Raw genomic sequence first — 16,951 nt, 5'->3', positions numbered from 1 at the left:
CAGTTCCTCCCTGCTGGGAGGAAGATCCAGCAAACACCAGCAGAGACGAGGATACTGGGCAGTGGGTGTGGGTGTGGGAGGGGTAGGAATAGGGCTGGAGGAGTGAAACCCCCTGTTCTCCCTGCCGGGGTGCTCACAGATCCACAGGGCATAAAATGGGTCCTGGGGCCGGACTTGCTTTTAAGCCGCAGTCCGGTATTAAATCAGTGCTGCTGCAGCTGCCAGGGGCGTTCCATTGACCACAGGGTCTCAGCAACCGTGAATTTTGACTCCGCCACCCCTCTGTACAGATAGAGGGGCCCCGGGGCAACGTTCAGGAAGTGGCGCTGCCGCCAAGTGAAAAAGGCAGCTCTGCCAGTTGGATATGGCCTGGCCACTCGCCATCCAGTTGGAGAGGGGACCTGGCCAGAGGGGAGCGTGCTTCCGTCCTGCAGAGTGCACAGGAATCTGCTACAAGCTCCACTCCTCATACCCAGGGTGGGCAGAAAGGGGAGACTCTCTGGCCAAGAGAGAGCTGGAGTCTCTAGAGTGGGGAAAGAAAGACAAGGGCAGGGACCGGAACAGGATTTCTACCTAGGGCAGGAACCAGAAGCTGCCCCTCCGAGAGATCTCTCAATTTGTACCCTTCCTGGGGTGCTGATCAGCCGGACGGCTGCTACACCTCTTTGGCCATTACTGCAACGTGAGCCCACCAACCACAGCCGCATCCCCAGGCGCTTTAGTGCCCAGCATTGATAGGTGCTTTTGCATTAAGTCGGCTCAATGCCAGACGGCCCCGTGTGCTTGAGAAGCAGGATGAGCCTCAGTGGAGGCATCACTCTCGCCTTGGTGATGCAAAGCCACCGCGCTTGGGCAGATTGTTAATCACATCCATTAAGGCAGTGCCTAAGGACCAACCAAGAAGATAGCTTCATTGTGCTAGGTGCTGTACGATCACTGACCTCCAAGCAGACCCTGAGCTAAATAGGGGACCAATTTCTGTTGCAAGCAGCTGTGGCCCCTGCTGAAGTCAACAGGGTGGACGTTAGTGTTCCCTGTACACTTGTGCAGCTGTTCAGGAGTGATTCTGCCTTGCTGCTGAGTAGGGCGCCTGCAGCTGGGTTTTGTGGTTGCTCTCGGTGGTGCACATTGACACATGCCTCTGTGCATGTAGAAAAATATTCTGCACCTGAATAGAAAAAAACTGCACATAGGTGGAAAAGATGGGAGGGAACATTGGTGGACATGGGTGCCAACAGAGGAGCCTCATTGTTTTAGACAGTCCTATGATCAGACTGGTGAGCTGACAACTCTACCCTGGAATGGAGAAAGCAGATGAAGGAAATCAGAAACCGCAATTCCTAACTGGTACAGTTGCTCTCTCACATTAAGGAGCTGGGAATTGTTACAACCTGGGAAGCAGTAAACTGCCTCCAACCCTGGTCCTTCTAGTGACGCCTATGGGGGTACAGCGGAGGTAGGGTTGTGGTAGTGCGGCAAAAACCAGGGGCTGGCAGAACTGACTCCAACTTTCGCTAAAAGGTAGTCAACGTCTCAGACAATGTCACAGTCACCGCTAATAATAAAAGGGGGTGTTGGGACTAAGGCGATGGAGATCTCTGTCCATGAATGCGCCAGACGTGTGACATCATCTCAGGCTATAGAGTCGCAGAGTTACATTAACATCTTGGATTCTTGGGCCTATTCCTTCCAGCAAAACAGCAGTTAATTGCAACCGTGAAAATCTGAAAAAGGTGCAGCCCACTTAGCAGGCAAGCAAGGCACAATTGCCTGCTTTGCTTGCTGCTCTCTGGCTATATTTAGTTCTTAAGGGCTGATGAGGAGCACTGGCACCTCGCGACGCCCTGGGGTGAAGGACGAGACGAGAAACCTACGCCTACCTTTGACGTGCAGCTGCAGAAGCCTGCCTGCGTTCCTCGCTGTTGTTGAAACCTGCCTCCTGAAAGCCTGTTGGAGCAGCAGCCACCAACTGACAGTAGCATCAGAACAACAATGGAGGTGAGAGGATTACATAGGACAGGTGCTATTTGGACATCAAATAATTCCCAGCCACCAGCTGGGGAGTTCTGGTCTATTGTCAAGAGGTTCCACTCCTAAGGCTGCTTCGTATTCCCATGATGTACGCAGCAGAATGAGAACAGCCCTTTCTTCAGAGTGATTAAATAAGGGGCACATGTTTCCAAAGCTGTCCGTTCTAAGGCCCCTTGTCCCTCAGGAGGGTCAAAGGCGATGGTGGTGGCTTGGCTTGAATGCTCAACACATCCCTACTGGATCCCATTTCAGACAGGGGATAGTCCCCAAACTAAACGCACCTGACATGTTTATTTCTAGCATGCTGAGTCAGCTGGTGGACAAATGGCACTCTTAGTGGAGACATCAGACCCATTGGGCAAAGTGCTGCCCTTCAGCGAGTGCAGCCACAAGGCTGGGAAATGATGTTGGAAGATGATGATGATCTATACTAAAGAAGTGGCCAACGTTTTGGCTGAGCACTGGGATAGGCTTCCAAGGGAGGCTGCTGCATCCTCGACCTTGGAGGCTTCTAAGGATAAGCTGGCTGAACACCTGTTGGAGCTGATCTAGGTTTACTTTGTCCTGCCTCTGCACAGAGGGCTCCACTTGATGATGTCATAAAGTCCCTTTCATCCCTACATGGCTTTGAGTTGTTGAGCCTGTCACCCTTAAGACAGCAGATTCAGGTCTTTGGATGAAGCTCATTATCAGAGCACACAAAGGCCCCTGAAATCAACAGAAGTCTGGGCTTTGGACTGGGCTCTATGGGAATTCCATAGAGAGCTGCCTCGGGCGCTAGCTAATTTTAGGGAAAGACAGGGACCAGCTTGCTCACACCACCCGGCCTAATACTCCAGGCCCCCTGAAATCAGGCTCGTTTTTTTCTACTGGCTCCCCGCCCCGCCCCGGCTCCTCTGTAAGGCATCAAGTATGGCAAGCAGCTGTTATGCCCAAGTTAGCTCAGCCTAGGATCACCACCTATTCAGTGTTGACATGGATCGCTTGGGTTTTGGTGCGTGTTCATCTGCATGCTATTTGACAAGACCTTATGCCCAGGGTTTTTTGCTCAAGGGTGGGATGGGGGAGAGCAATGCGGAGTCGGGACCTTGGGGGAAAAGAGGCAGAGAAGGGGGCAGGCCTAGAGATAAGAGGTGGAGCTGGGGTAGGGCTTCTGGGGAACAAGGCAGAGCAGGGGCGGGGCCTTGGGTGACCAGTTACCATCCTTTAGAAAGGTGACAAATGTAGCTTGGCCTGGCTGAAGTGGACACGCTTCCAGCTGTAACAGTGAAAGGCCTAAGTAGGAGCAAGGCCAAGGGCAGAAGGCCAAGGACCAAGGCCAGCTGGAATCAGGCGGCATGTCCGGCTCGTTGGGGATGTGGGAAGGCTCAGCTAAGGCCAGTTCTTTGCTTTGTGCGAGACAGAGTTGGTCGCAGCTTCACGACGACAGGGGAAAGCCTGGTGTGAGCACAGTGTATCTGGGGACATCTCCACGCAGGTGAGAGTCAGGCCACTGAGGAGCATTTGGGAATTAGGGCATCCCACAATTGTCCAGCTTCCCCTGAAGCAGGGGCACAAACAAGCTGGCTACCTCCACGTGCCCCCTTGTGCCTGGGTGCCCCTGGACCACCCTGATTCTCATTTCCCCTCTTCCATGCCTCTGATCCCAGCCTCCACCCAACCTCCCTCAGGAACTACTTCAGCAATCTGGCACTCATGGGTCCCTCCTCACAGCCCGTGTGTCTCTCCATTTGCAGGCTCCAAGGCACCTGCGGGCAGCTCCCTCCCTCGCTCCCTCACCTTAGGAGGTCAAAAGAAATTGTTTGCCAGTTTGCTTCTCAGCCACGGGCAGAGCAGAGGAGGGCGTTTAGATGAGGGACTCCAGCAGCTCAGAGAAAAGGCCCTGCTGAGGCAAAGGTAAGACATGGTCTGTGCTAATGGAAAGTTGGGGTGCATGGAGCGACTTTCCTTCCCTTGCTACCCTCCAGAAGCAGTGAGGGAGGAGGGCTTGGGTTGGTCCAGTTCTTGCTGGGCCTACTTTTTGCCCTGCTTTCCTTGCTTTCTCTTTTAGATACCAAAGCAACAGGCTGCTGTTCAAATACATGAACAAGATACGGCTTGGGCACACACCAGCCTGCTGCTCACAGAGAGGATCTCCAGGGACCTGGCTTCATTGCTCTCTCCTTGCCCATCCACCAGCGAAGCAGGGAGCAGCCTCCGAAAGACGGCTGTGCATAACACTCAGGGCTAAGACCAGGAAGCCGTGGTAGCTCGGCTGTGAAAAAGCCAGCCCAGCAGAAACCCACTTAAGCTGGCCCAGCCCCTGGGTAGACAGTGCTGGGCAAATATCACATTGACAAAGCTACAACCTCTCAGGGAGGTGGATTATTGACAGTAATGAGAGAACAGTGTCAACCCAGCCTACTGCCTCCTCTGTAATGTCGTCGCTTGGACCTGCCTACACATCATTCCTTGTGTTGGCCACGCACGTCCTCTCCAGGAGCACTTGTGTTAATTGTACCATCATTGTGGGAAAGCCAGAAACAGGCAACACAACGCAGCATGCATGCTGACACAGCGTTGACCTATCTGCCTCGCCCTTGACTCTACATAACATTTAAAAACAGACACTTCTTCGTTGGGTTGACGTAAGCTGCCCTGCATCGGTCTCACGCTGTAGCACAGACAGAACTGAAGTGCCTGCACCAAAGCACGACAGCCGGCTTCTGAGTTCATCTCCAAAATGATGGCAAAACTAAGCGAGGCCACACAGCTGGATCATGGCGCTCAGACCAGCTATGAGAGGTCTGTAAAACCATGTCTGAATGGAGACAGTGAATAGGGAACATCTGAAGAAGTGAGTTAACTCACGAAAGCTCATGCTCTAAACTTTTCGGTTAGTCTATAAGGTGCCACAGGACCCTTCGTTGCTGAATAGGGAACGTCTTTCTATCCCTCTCGGATCTCCTTAAGAATAGCCATACGGGGTCAGAGCAACAGTTCATTCAGCCCAGCGTCCTGTCTTTCAGGAGCTTCAGAAGGAACTACCAGATCAGGGCAAATATCTAGTGATCCATCACATCACGCATTGCCAGCTTCTGGCAGTCGGAGGTTTAGGGACATTCATGCTAGGGGGTTCCATCCCTGACAATCCTGGCTAATAGCCACTCACGGATCTGTCCTCCATGAATTCCTCTCATTCTTTTATGAACCCAGTTATACTTTTGGCCTTCTCAAGTTCCCATGGCAGAATTCACAGGTGGACTGTAAGAGATACAGCCTTGTGCTTGTGTTAAACCTGCTGCCTGTTAATTTCATGGGGTGAGCCCTGGTTCTTGTGTTACATGAAGGGAAAAGGAAGTCTTTTCCCACCTTTTTTGCTCTACTGGACTAGAACTTCAACCAGGATAAGTCGGCAATAGCTCTAGTGAAGTCAAAGGATTGATGTCAATTTATGTAACCCCACACATGCACACCTTTTGCATTCTCATGCAGATGACCTCTGGGAGACTCATTCCTCCCAGCCTTCAGCAGCACTGCATTCCTTCTGCCACATTCCCTACATCTACACCAACGAGGGAGCTGGCCTTTTGACTTGTGTGGAAGTGGATGGGTATAAAGCTCGCATTAGAGAGGAGAATCAGACCCAAGAAATCCAGTTTATGCTCATCTGCAGCTTTAACATGCCCTCAAAGGGACAAATAAAGAAACCGTGTTGGCTTTTCCTGTTGTCTCCATGAAATGAGTGTCTAAGGGTAGTTAACATTCTTGGCTCTCAACGTGCTCCCATTATGAAAAATCTCAAAGCACCACAACAGAACAACATTAACATTTATTTGAAAAGGGCAGAGATGACTTACTTGAAAATATCAACACCCCCCCTTACCAAAATGTGACCTTTAGCAACTCAGACAACTTATTCCTGCCCTCTGTTACTCACACAAAAATGTGATTTAATGCTCCTGAAACACAGAAATGGAAACTTGCCATGCACCTATTCCAGGCTTATATAAATATATTTATATCTAATATAGATATATACAGTATCTATACTCCCAAGGTCTACATGGTACGTACAATCACAATGCACTGTTGAAGACATTTACAGATGGAGATTATGTGTCAAAAGTCAACTCTTAGTGCAAATATAGGAAACTATTTCCAAGGAGAGGGTGGAAGCATCTCACCACAGGCTTGTTCACTGGTTTGGAGCAATTCTAAAGTAAAGGAAGAGGGGTCCTTCAGTCTCAGCTAAGATACTGTCCCTCGCCGTTTTTTAGAGGAGGCTCACAATCACTCTCAGCCAATTAAGCCAATGCAGGAAGTGACAGACTGGCCACCCACTCCAATGTCCCGTCTCTGATTTTTCGTCCCACCTTCTAATCCCTTCTGCTGGAAGCTCCTATTACTGTTCCCAAATAACAGGTACATTCATGAAGTCCTTATTGAGGCAAAGCTTCCTTTGCCTTTAATGGGAAGTTGGTCGTGAAAAAAATCAAGTGAGGAGGGTCTGCTCCATTGCTCGTAGAGCCGGGTGAATTTTGCCATGACCATTTGAGTGACCAAACATCACTAGCTTGAACATTCACGGAAATGACCTTTTAAAATTGCACAGATGAATACCAACACTGGGATGTGTCTTCTTGTGCACTTACACAATCAGGAAACAGAATCAATACCGTGAGACTTAAGCTGACCCAGCGATCCACGACCTTTGGCTCCAGGGACACATGCAGTTCTTTAAGGACTTCTTTGTGGCTCCCCGCGCTATAATTGCAAAGTAAAAAAACAAACAAAAGAACCCCACCCTCCTGATTATTTTCGATAAATGGTGAACATTTAAAAGGCCATAAATGAACAACTCATATCGAAACAGCAAACGATATGTGATCTCGAAATGTTGGATAACTTCACCTGGCATCCTTCAGACAGAGAGATGGTTTGGGAGCGAAAGTCAGGAAGACAGCAGTACTGACGCACGCATGTAAAGCGTGAGGACATGGAATATGTAAAGAATTGTGAACATCCTGCAGTAAATATGCAGCACATTGCAAATCGTGTGCGCACTGTTCTGAAACAGAGCTTACAAAAAGTACGGTTTGATGTTACTTATTGAGGACTGTCTTGTATTAACATGCATTGCGGCTCTTGAATTACTGAGCGTTTTACCAAATTGGAAAAAATGGCTCTTCTTGCTATTTTGGTTGCTGACCCAGGTCCTGACCAATTGCAAGTAACCTTGCATACAGGAGACTTTTGCAGTGAACTGGTGAATCTGCTGACAGGAATAAGGGGATTTTGAAGTTGGCAGGGTCCTTTTGAAAACAACCCATCTGGCCGAGCCATGCTGGAGCGAAATGCAGCAATTTCGAAGTGCCACGGCTGGTGGCATGCTAATGAGGAGCAGAATATGCATTTCAGCATGTCTTTAGTATTCTTCAAAATGGCCATTAGCATGGCTATTTCGAAGATTTCTCTAGGCATAGACACAGCCTAAGAGAATAGCTTTGAGGCCCAGAGAGTGTAAATTTAACTCTAAGATGCAAAGGGTGGGCAGAGTGGCTCTGTGACCTGCTGTTTCTTTATGGCAAAAGAAGGCAGACTGAATGGTGTCTTTCAGCAGGGTTTACTGAGCCTTCCTGGGCTTTGGTTACACTACAGACTCAGGTCTTGTCTACCCTAGAGTTCTACACTGACAAATGAAAACGGGAGGGATGAGAACATTCGGAGAAGCTGACCCCTGAGCCATTAAGAAGGGAGAAATTGCCACTCACATTATCACATTTCTGTCTGAAAATCTTTTCTCTGCTGCAGTTGCAAGAATGGTTGACCTCCGAGTATTTAGCAGCAGAGCTGGTCTGACTGTCCCATCTAGTGCTTTGTCCAATCACTCGCATCTGTGCAAAGGCCCTGTAAAACTCTGCCCTAGGGATCTGGCAGCATTTTCACCCACTCACCTCTCACTTTGCACAGGTGTCAATGACTGCACAAATCGCGAGGCAGGGGAGACTCAGGTCCCTCGTGTGCATTTTACGCTTAGGCCTTCTGTACATTACATGGAGCCATTGATCTACTTCCGCTCTGCAAACAGTGTAGCTGAAGTTGTGGGGGGAAAAAACTGCTCTAAGGGTTAAAGGTCTGTGGGGCAAAAAATGCTGTAAAGGTTAAAATTTTTCTTTTCCACACTAACCAGACCTCACTCTGTAAGAGGATACTAGGGGCTCATCTGCACCTCTTTGAAGTCCCTACCTTGTCGCCTAGAGACAATTTATCCTGTAGGCTCCTCTGTCTGTGTTGTCACATACCTTTGTAGTGTGAACTGGCCTCAAGCACAGCTGGTGTTTGCAGACACGTCCCAGGACAATTCTGCTCAGACTTTCGTATGTTAAAGACGACAATTAATTACTGAACTGCCTAAACAAACTGTATAAAGAGTCCTGAGAACTGATTCTCAGGGCTCCCACTTCTTTGGAAGCTGGTAACCTGCATGCATGCAAATAAAGTTTCCTTTTAGATCTCACTCTTGCCTCACTGCTTTGACCTCCAGCCTCGGACCTTTGGGGGACATTGTACCCCAGCGGAATGTGGCTTTCCCGACAAAGTCGACCTACTCACCACAGTGTATTACATGCAGTAAGGTCGGCAGAGGCTGCTCTCCCATCCACGCCGACTACCCTTCTGTTGGTGGAGTGCCAGAATCGATGGGAGAGTGCTCAGAGATCAATTTATTGTATTTAAGCAGACACAATACATCGATGTTTGGTGGATCCATCGCTGGAGCGTCAATTCCTGCCATAGTTCAGACAGACCCGTAGCTACGCTTCCATGAAAGGCTGCATGGGCACTCTGATACTGACTCAAACCAGGCTTACTTCGGTTACGTTTAAATTGAGCGAAAAAAACTGGGCTAATCTGGGGTGACCATCCATCCTGTATTGGGTGGGATGGCACCGTATGTGGGACTCTGAAAAGGCATCCTCTTTTTTTTTTTTTTTTTTTTTAAAAAGGTACGAATTGTCCCGTATTGGCCACCCCCTCCCCAGCCTCAGGGAAGCAGGGAGAGCGTGGGAAGGTGCCACTTCCCTGGGGCTCCTGGGAAGTGCCAGCGGCTGCCACCTCCTGCCTGGCTCCCTGGGTCTTGGAGGAGCTGCCTGTCCCCGCCCCCCCATGTCTCCTTGTCCCTATTTGGGACAGGGAGATATGGTCACCCTATGCTAAGCTAAAAGAGCCCAATCAAACCAAAACAACAGAATGTAACCACACAGACGGTTTGACCCAATAAATCTGCTAGTCTTTAAGGTGCTACAGGACTCTTGTTATTTGTGAAGCTGCAGACGAACACGGCTGCCCCTCTGAGGCTGTTTATCAACCGAACTGAACCAGTTCAATAAAACCGGTGCGAGTTTGCATAGACAAAGCCTCAATAGATACATCCAACTAGGAATAAAGAATGCAGCTCCTACTTACAGGGTGGGGATTCTATCCAGGAAGCAGTGACCCTCACCAAGATTTTGGAGTCATGGATTATAAGCTTCCAGCATGATGCTGTGGTCAAAAGGATTAATGCAGCCTTTGGATGCCTCACCCAGGGAATCCTGAGCAGGGATAGAGATTACTGTACCACTGTATTGGGACCTGCAGCACCTGTGCTGGAATCCTGGGTCATGTTGTGGTGCTCACAATGCAAGGAAGACGTTGAAAGTCTGGAGCAGGGTCAGAGAAGAGCCACGAGAATGATTAAAGGATCAGAAAACCTGCTTTACAGTGAGAGACTCAAGGAATTCAATTGGCTTAGCTTCACAGTGAGAAGATTAAGGGGTTTGAACCCATGAGATCGAGACATAATAGAAGAACAACTAATGAGAATGTGGTCATTGGCAGTCGGTTTAACTTGGAAGGCATGTGTAACCAATTAAGAACTAATCATTGATTAGGACTATGTAAAAGGACTCTATAAAGACCAGTTTTAGAGTATCTCTCACTAGGCACTGATTGATGATGTTACTTCATTTAGTAACAAAACGTTTGTAATTACAATTGTTAAGCTCAGCGAACATTTGAATATTAAATAGATTAATGGGTGATTTGATCCCAGTTTCCGTAAGCACCTGCATGAGAAGCAAATATTTAAAAACAGGCTCCCTGATGGTGCAGAGAACAGTCTAATGGCTGACAGAGGAAGCTAGGTGAGTTCAGACAGCCAATGCAGTGTTGTTTTTAACAGTGAGTGTAGCAAACAACTGGGAAAAATTACCCAGGGTCGTGGTGAATTCTTGGGCACTGACCATTTTTAAATCAAGACCAGGTGTTCTCCTAAAAGCTCTAGGAACTACCATGGGGCAGGTCCCTGGGCTGTGTCCTACCAGCACTCACACGCGATGGTCACAGTGATCCTCTTCTAGCCTTGGAACCTGAGACTTTAACTATAGCAGGGTTAGTAACAGAGAAGCAGCTGTGTTAGTCTGTATTCTAACAAAACAAACCAGCAGACATGTCGCACTTCAAAGTGATTTATTCGGTGATGAGCTTTCGTGGGACAGATGAAGTGGGTCTGTCCCCACAAAAGCTCCTCATTGAATAGATCATTTTATCCCAGGGATGAAAGTGAACCAATTTCCTCCGTCTACTGGCGTTTTCTTCCAGCTCCAAGGGGAAGGAAAACATCGTAGGGAACAAGGAAATGGGATTATAAAGCCACCACAGCTGGAGGAAAATGCAGGGGCAGGCGTAGGATGGCAAATAGACTGGAATGCCTGCTTTGGAGCTAGGCGATGCCAGGTCTCCTCTGCCTGTACAACACCTCCACTTTCACAGCTGGTCTGGGGAGTAGAGGGAACCTGGGGGCATTGTTTTCATTGTTCAAAAATCAGAATTAATTTCTGTTTTGCTCTCGGGCCCCTTTCCTGGAGGGAGTCAGGGCTTGAGTGAGGGAAATTTCAGCCCCAACGGAACACTGGGATGATGTGAAAAGTGGGGCAGGCGGGGTGGAGGGAAGGAGGTAATCAGTGTCTGAACTAGGGTAGGTGCCTTCCTGCCCTTGCGGAACTGTCTGCACATAACACGCACAACCTTTCAAGGCCCCCTTTGGGCAGCAGGGAAATGTCTGCAACTGGAGACTTTAATGGGCCTTTCCCTCTGTCCCCATTTCACTCCTCCTGCTGCTGCTGCCGCCGCAACCGCTGGCTTCTGGCTTTTCCAGGGCTGGCCCACCCTTAATTGTGTCTCCCTCTCTGCTCCTCAGTACAGTTCTAGCTCATGGCCTGTAGGATTGGGGCCTCGGTCTTCCACAGGCAGCTTTGTACCAGACAGACCTGCTGACGGGGGGTGGAGGTGGGAGCAGCCGACCCCAGGCCCAGCATTTCAAAAGGGCTCAGAGCGCCAGCCGCTGCTACTTTGGCAGCGATGGTGGCCAGAACTCTGGTCCTCTTTGAAATGCCATCAGTAGCCACCTAAGACTTACAGGGTCTCCCCAAGTACTGTGCAACTTAGACCTTATAGGATCTCAGAGCAGATCCTCCTCCCACAAAAGGCCATGAGCCCCTGGCCCTCAGCTCACACAAAGTATGGCCTTTAACAGTTCCCAGCACAGGGCTGGGCCGTTCGGACTGTGGGCGCTCACTCCATACAGTGGGAGATGCACACAAGCTGAATCATCACAGGAAACACTTCCCATTCAACTGAGAACATGTAGGAAAAGTCAGGGGCATTTGCCTTGATGGTACCTGTCGACCAGCCCTTTGTCTTCTTAAATCAATAATACTGGAAAGGCAAATACGTATCTGATGACCCTGAAGCACAAAAATTATCTTTTTTTTTTTTGAATAGGCGTCCAGCTCTGACAACTAGTGTTTTTGGGTGGACCTGGACTCTTGGGCTGCTTTGGACTGTCTTAAGGCAATCAGAATTCACCTTCTGCAACAAGCTTGCGTCCTTCATTCAAGTACCCTTAGCCCTAGAGGCCTGTGTTAGGAAGTCAGGCCAGACGGCCCAACTCGCCTCTTCTATGAAATACGGAAGACCCCACGCTTGGACCGCAGCACCCTGCTGAGAAAGAACTCTCCTAAACGGACCACGGGCTGAGGAACATCTTGCTTTCAGTGATGGGATGTCAATGACTTACCAGCGACTTGCCTTCTGTGGTGGGATGTCAAGACGGCAAATGCTGCCTCTCTGACCTCCCCCCGACACCCGCAAAAACCCACCAATCCTCTAACTTGCTTCTAAAAATGGAAACAAACCCCAGCCACGTCTGCGCCCTCCCCCACTTCTTCACAGCTCTGAAACTCCCTCCTGAAGATCCTCGAGGCTTGTGCGTTGTCACCCTGGCGGTGAAACTAGGTGAGAGGAAATCGGGTGGCAAAGAAAAATCATTCGATTGGTGTAAATGGCTGAAGAACCACAGGGTGTTCTCAGGGGTGTTGCTTGGGAAGAGGGAAGACTGAAGAGTCCTCGGAGAGGGGTTTTCCTCTAGGGTTATTGATTTCTTCAGGTTCATTCATGCCTTCTCTTGGCCTGCAGGTTGGCTCTCAGTACACGCAGAGGTCTGGGAACTTCATCTCATACACCGGGACGGAGTGGTTCTGGGGCTGGCCATAGGCAGCTGTGATGGTACCGGATGGGCTTGGGGGTGGGCTGCAATGTCACCGACAGAGGGGGAGAGTTAAAGGGACTGTCCACACTTCCTCATCCCCAAAAAACGAGGACCCAGCCCATACCGGGGCTCTGCCCATCTCTTGCCCACAGTGACACTTTCTCCCTCTTAACTCAGGAGCCTGCCACCCTGTTACCAATGGCAAAGGCTTATCATAACGCAGCTGGTGACATGAAGACAATTCCAACCAGTCACTCCATATCAGGGCCAAACCGGAGAAGATAAAGGGGCTGGCTGGGGATGAGGCAGACTGGAGGCAAAGTGAACAACCCCAAGGCCTGATACAACCGACAGGCCGACCTTCCTCTCCTCTTCCGGCCTAGCCTTCCTGCACTCACCGGTGGGACCCCTGCACTATCTCACAACGCAGCTGTGCCCTGTGCGCTTGGCTCAGCTGGAGCTCTATGGGGGTGGGCGCTGTTTCCTCCCAGGTTCTGGCTCCATGGTAAGAATGGGCCAGACTGCGGCTGCCTCCTGCCCAGACCACCCAGCACCGCAGTTCACCGGCCTCTCGCCAACTGCAGAGTGGGGTCCCCACCCGACTGTCCTCTCCCCAAAAAGCCCGACGCTCACCGGATGGTGATTTCGAAGATCTGGTTCAGCTTGCTCTGCAGCAGCGAGGCCTGCAACCAACAACAACAACGCCGCTGAGCCGAGGGTATGCCCAGCGCAGAGCTTGTTACAGCTGCAGAGCCCCACCCGGGGACCCCATACCGCAGTGCCTCAGGGCTGGTAACAATGGGGGTGGATAAAGTTTGCTCCTTTGCCCAGAGCCCCTCCCTGGGATGTGGAGACAAAGCAGGCGGGAGCCCGCCTCTCTCCTGCGCCGGTGCTGAGCACCTCTGCAGCGTGGCAGGGAAGGGTGCGTGGAGAGCCCAGCCCAGCCTTCGCTGGAGCTTGGAATCAGGATTTCAGCCTAATCGGGTCTTTGGTGTTCCCCTGGCATCCTTCACAGGAGCAGGGGGCCTGGCCAAATCCAGCTCTGGATTACTCTGCTCTGCCTCTGCCTGGTGATTTTCATTGGACACGGCTTCCCGTCCCTAAGGGCAGAGCCATGGTGCCGTACGCCGCTGGAGAGCTGCTCTGCTCCATCCCCGAAGTGGCTGCATTTCCGTAGTGACACATGAGATCCTTCTCTCTCGCACGTAAGGGACTTCGGGGCATTTACCACAGAAAGGTCTAAGGATCAGTCAGGCCTATAGACCACCCAGTTCCAGGGGTCTCACAGCGTCAGGGGCTTCTCGGACTTTCACAACATGCATAGCCAGCAGGGGTTGACCTGTGGGCCTCTGCGGCGTGAGCTAACGGAATCACTTGGCTAGTGGGTTGCAGTAGCTGGCTGTTATCTGTTAGCAGACAGGCGAAGTGTGGCTCATAACCTGGCTAGTCATGGAGCACGTGAGGAGAAGCTGAGGGCTTTAGGGTTATTTAGTCTACGGATGGGGGTGGGGTGGGGGGAGGGTGCGGATTTGATAGCAGATTTCAGCTCCCTGAAGGGGGATTGGGAAGAAGCTGTTCTCAGTAATGATGGATGGCAGAACAAAGAGCAGTGGTCTCAAGTTGCGGTGGGAGAGGTCCAGGTGGGATAGCAGGAAAAACCACTTCACCAGGAGGGTGGTGAAGCACTGGAATGTGTTGCCTGGAGAGATGGTGGAATCTCCATCCCTAGAGGTTTTTAAGTCCCAGCTTGACATAGTCCTGGCTGGGATGACTTAGTTGGGGTTGGTCCTGCTTTGAGCAAGGGGTTGGAGTTGACCTCCTGAGGTCCCTTCCAGCCCTTGGATTCTATGGTTCTGTGACTGGCCTCTCTTTGGTTTTATGACCCAGTGGGACAGGCCCAGCACATCCTCCGGCCTGCGTAATAATCAGAGGGGCCAGGCAAGAGGCCAGGAGAAGGGACTCACCCGGGCACCGCAGTGAGCTGCAATCTCCTCAAAGGGAGCTTTCTGGAACTTCTCCACCACCTGCCGCCTCCTCTCCCGCTCCTGCTCCTCCACGGCCACGCTGTCTACTGAAGGCGCAAAGCAATGGTGAAAGCGCTCGGTGCAGCTCCTGAGTCTCAATCATTCTGCTTGTGGGTTCTGGGGCTACGCACAGGCCAGCCCAGCCCTCAGGAGGGTGTACACTGTGCTCAGAGCCCTCTAGAGAGTACCCAGAGCACAGCATCTTCCTGCCACTCCTGGTCACCCCGGTATGCCAGACAAGCAAGCAGAGGTCAACGCTGCACAGCTACTGTGTCTGGGATTGTGGGGGCTCAACACCCCTGAAAAATCACAGGCACCCAGACACCGATGCCCCCAAACACCAAGGGGCTCCTTTGAGAACTCTGGCTCAGGCAACATGCCCAAGGCCAAAAGGGCGCCAGAGGCAGCACCACACCCAGCCCAACACTTCCAGCCTCCCAGGCCTGTGCTCAGCCCACTAGCCAGCCCTCTCTCCAGCCCTGGGCGGGGGGTCTCTTGGTGTGAGAGATGCAGACTGGGCCTGGGGTGAAATGTGCAGTGTGGAGAGGGGGTTCCACTCACTCAGCACAGCGCATCTGAAACCCCCCTGACGCTTCCCGCCAGGTTCAGAGCAGACCACGGGAAGAGGGAAAGTCGGAGGCCCCCCAGTCACGCGCGCAGGGCTCAGCCTTTCCTCTGTGCGCTGAGTAACCCAGCTCCTGGGGCTTAGCGCAGCAGCATGGGGTGCTCGTGTACAGCCCAGCACACACTGCGTGCCAGACAAGAGGCTCCAACCATCTCGTCTGGCTTTACGCTCTGTGGAAGGCGACTCAGTTGCTTACCAATCGCTTTCTTCAGGGTTTCATACGTGATCTCCTCGGCCGGGGCTCTCTAGGGGAAGAGAACAAAGGTTACCCCTCCAGGGCAGCCCGTCTTCGAGCACAGAGGAGAGAGATGGGAGAAGGTGGTTGCAGTTAAGTAAGGACGCTGGGGTTCAAGCACCAAGCCCATGCTGGTGAGGCGGTCCTGCAGCAGTGTGGTTCGCCACTTGGGGGCGATACCTTTGGGGCGCAAGCCAGGGTACCTGGGTGAAACAAACCGGCCTGTGCGGTACCAGTCAGCCTAGAGTCTCCTGGTTCCTCCAGGGCAAACGCTTTCCCAGAGGCAAAAGCAGGAGAAAGGTAGAAGCTCTGCTCCCCTATGTCGCCCCATCCCTGCCCCACTCTTCCCCCAAGATCCTACTTACTGCCCTTCCTCTTCCCTGAGCTTCCATCCAGCCGCCTCCTCCTCCCTGAAAGCTGCCCCTGGGCAGTAGTCAGAGCCACCCAGGGAGCCCAAGTGGCTGGGGACCCTCCAACTGCCTTGGGCAGGGGGCTCAGGGGCCTGAGCACAGCCCCTAGATTACAGAGGAGGGATGGCTCAGCGGGTTGAGCCTTGGCCTGCTAAACCCAGGGCTGCAAGCTCAGTCCTTGAGGGAACCATTTAGGGATCTGGGGCAAACAGAGGATGGTGCTTGGTCCTGCCAAGAGGGCAGGGAACTGGACTTGGTGACCTCCCAAGGTCCCTTCCAGCAATAGGAGATGTGTAAGTCCACATAGGGCCCTGCCTCCTGGAGCGCACTGTTCAGGGCTCCCTAGGGCAGCTCTTACCACAGTCCGGCTCCGGCTTCCAGGCTAGCTAGGGGATGAGGATTCGTGGAGAAGAGGGCAGGACCCACCTCAGCTGCCCTTCCCTCTCCATGGGCCTTAGGCAGGTGAAAAGCAGTGGCACAGAGTGCCCTGACATATGCCCTAGGGTCAGTCAGCGCAGGGCTGGGACTTGTAAGGGGCCTTCTGGGACCACCCTGCCCATTTGGGACTGGGTGGTCTCCCTCGTACTGCCAGCCAGGAAGGCCAAAGGCTCAACAAGCAGCGGCTGCAACTCTCTGAGAGCGAAGCAATGGGAACCAGTATGCTGTGGGCTGGGGAAGGCTGGAGAGCCCAGAGGCTGTGAGGAGGGCACTGGGGCGCACAAGGCCTGCTCCCCTTGCCCTGTTCCACACATCAGGGGAATCAGCGCTCAGCTGCTTGCAGCACGCAGATGCCAACACAGCGCTCAGCCATGAAGGCTAATGGAAGTTTATCCAGTCGGCAGCATTGCCCTGTGAAAACAGGAGCTCTTGGGGAGAGGAAGCAGGTCAGATGGAAATGCTTCTCCCTGGGGGCTGGCCCTGGCTTGTCTTTGGGGGTGTTCTGCTCCCACAGAGCCTGTGCATCCAAAGGCGCTGAAACCACTAGCCAGCCCGAGTCGAGGAGCCGAGCAGGATCGGTGTCATGAGCACATCTGAAATTCCCTGGAGATCCTGGGG

At 51.9% G+C, this 16,951-nt stretch overlaps 1 protein-coding gene across 5 annotated transcripts in view; it reads right to left on the bottom strand.

The window, feature by feature from the left end:
• Positions 1-5,835: 5,835 nt before the first annotated feature.
• EFR3B (EFR3 homolog B) overlaps positions 5,836-16,951 on the bottom strand; it is a 127,179-nt gene continuing 116,063 nt past the window's right edge. For 4 of the 5 annotated variants that reach the window (XM_074991425.1, XM_074991428.1, XM_074991427.1 and 1 more), the window contains exons 20-23: positions 15,447-15,495; positions 14,566-14,672; positions 13,235-13,284; positions 5,836-12,642 (exon numbers count right to left, since the gene is read on the bottom strand). In XM_074991425.1, the coding sequence (XP_074847526.1) occupies positions 12,537-12,642; positions 13,235-13,284; positions 14,566-14,672; positions 15,447-15,495 (312 nt within the window). In that variant the 3' untranslated portion in view covers positions 5,836-12,536. The remainder of the gene's footprint in view (positions 12,643-13,234; positions 13,285-14,565; positions 14,673-15,446; positions 15,496-16,951) is intronic. The other variant, XM_074991426.1, reaches the window with a different exon arrangement.

The sequence above is a fragment of the Carettochelys insculpta genome, chromosome 3 (genome assembly GCF_033958435.1).
Source record: "Carettochelys insculpta isolate YL-2023 chromosome 3, ASM3395843v1, whole genome shotgun sequence".
NCBI lineage: Eukaryota > Metazoa > Chordata > Testudines > Carettochelyidae > Carettochelys > Carettochelys insculpta.
Note: the sequence above shows the minus strand (reverse complement) of the source record. Positions and strands in the feature narration are given on the sequence as shown.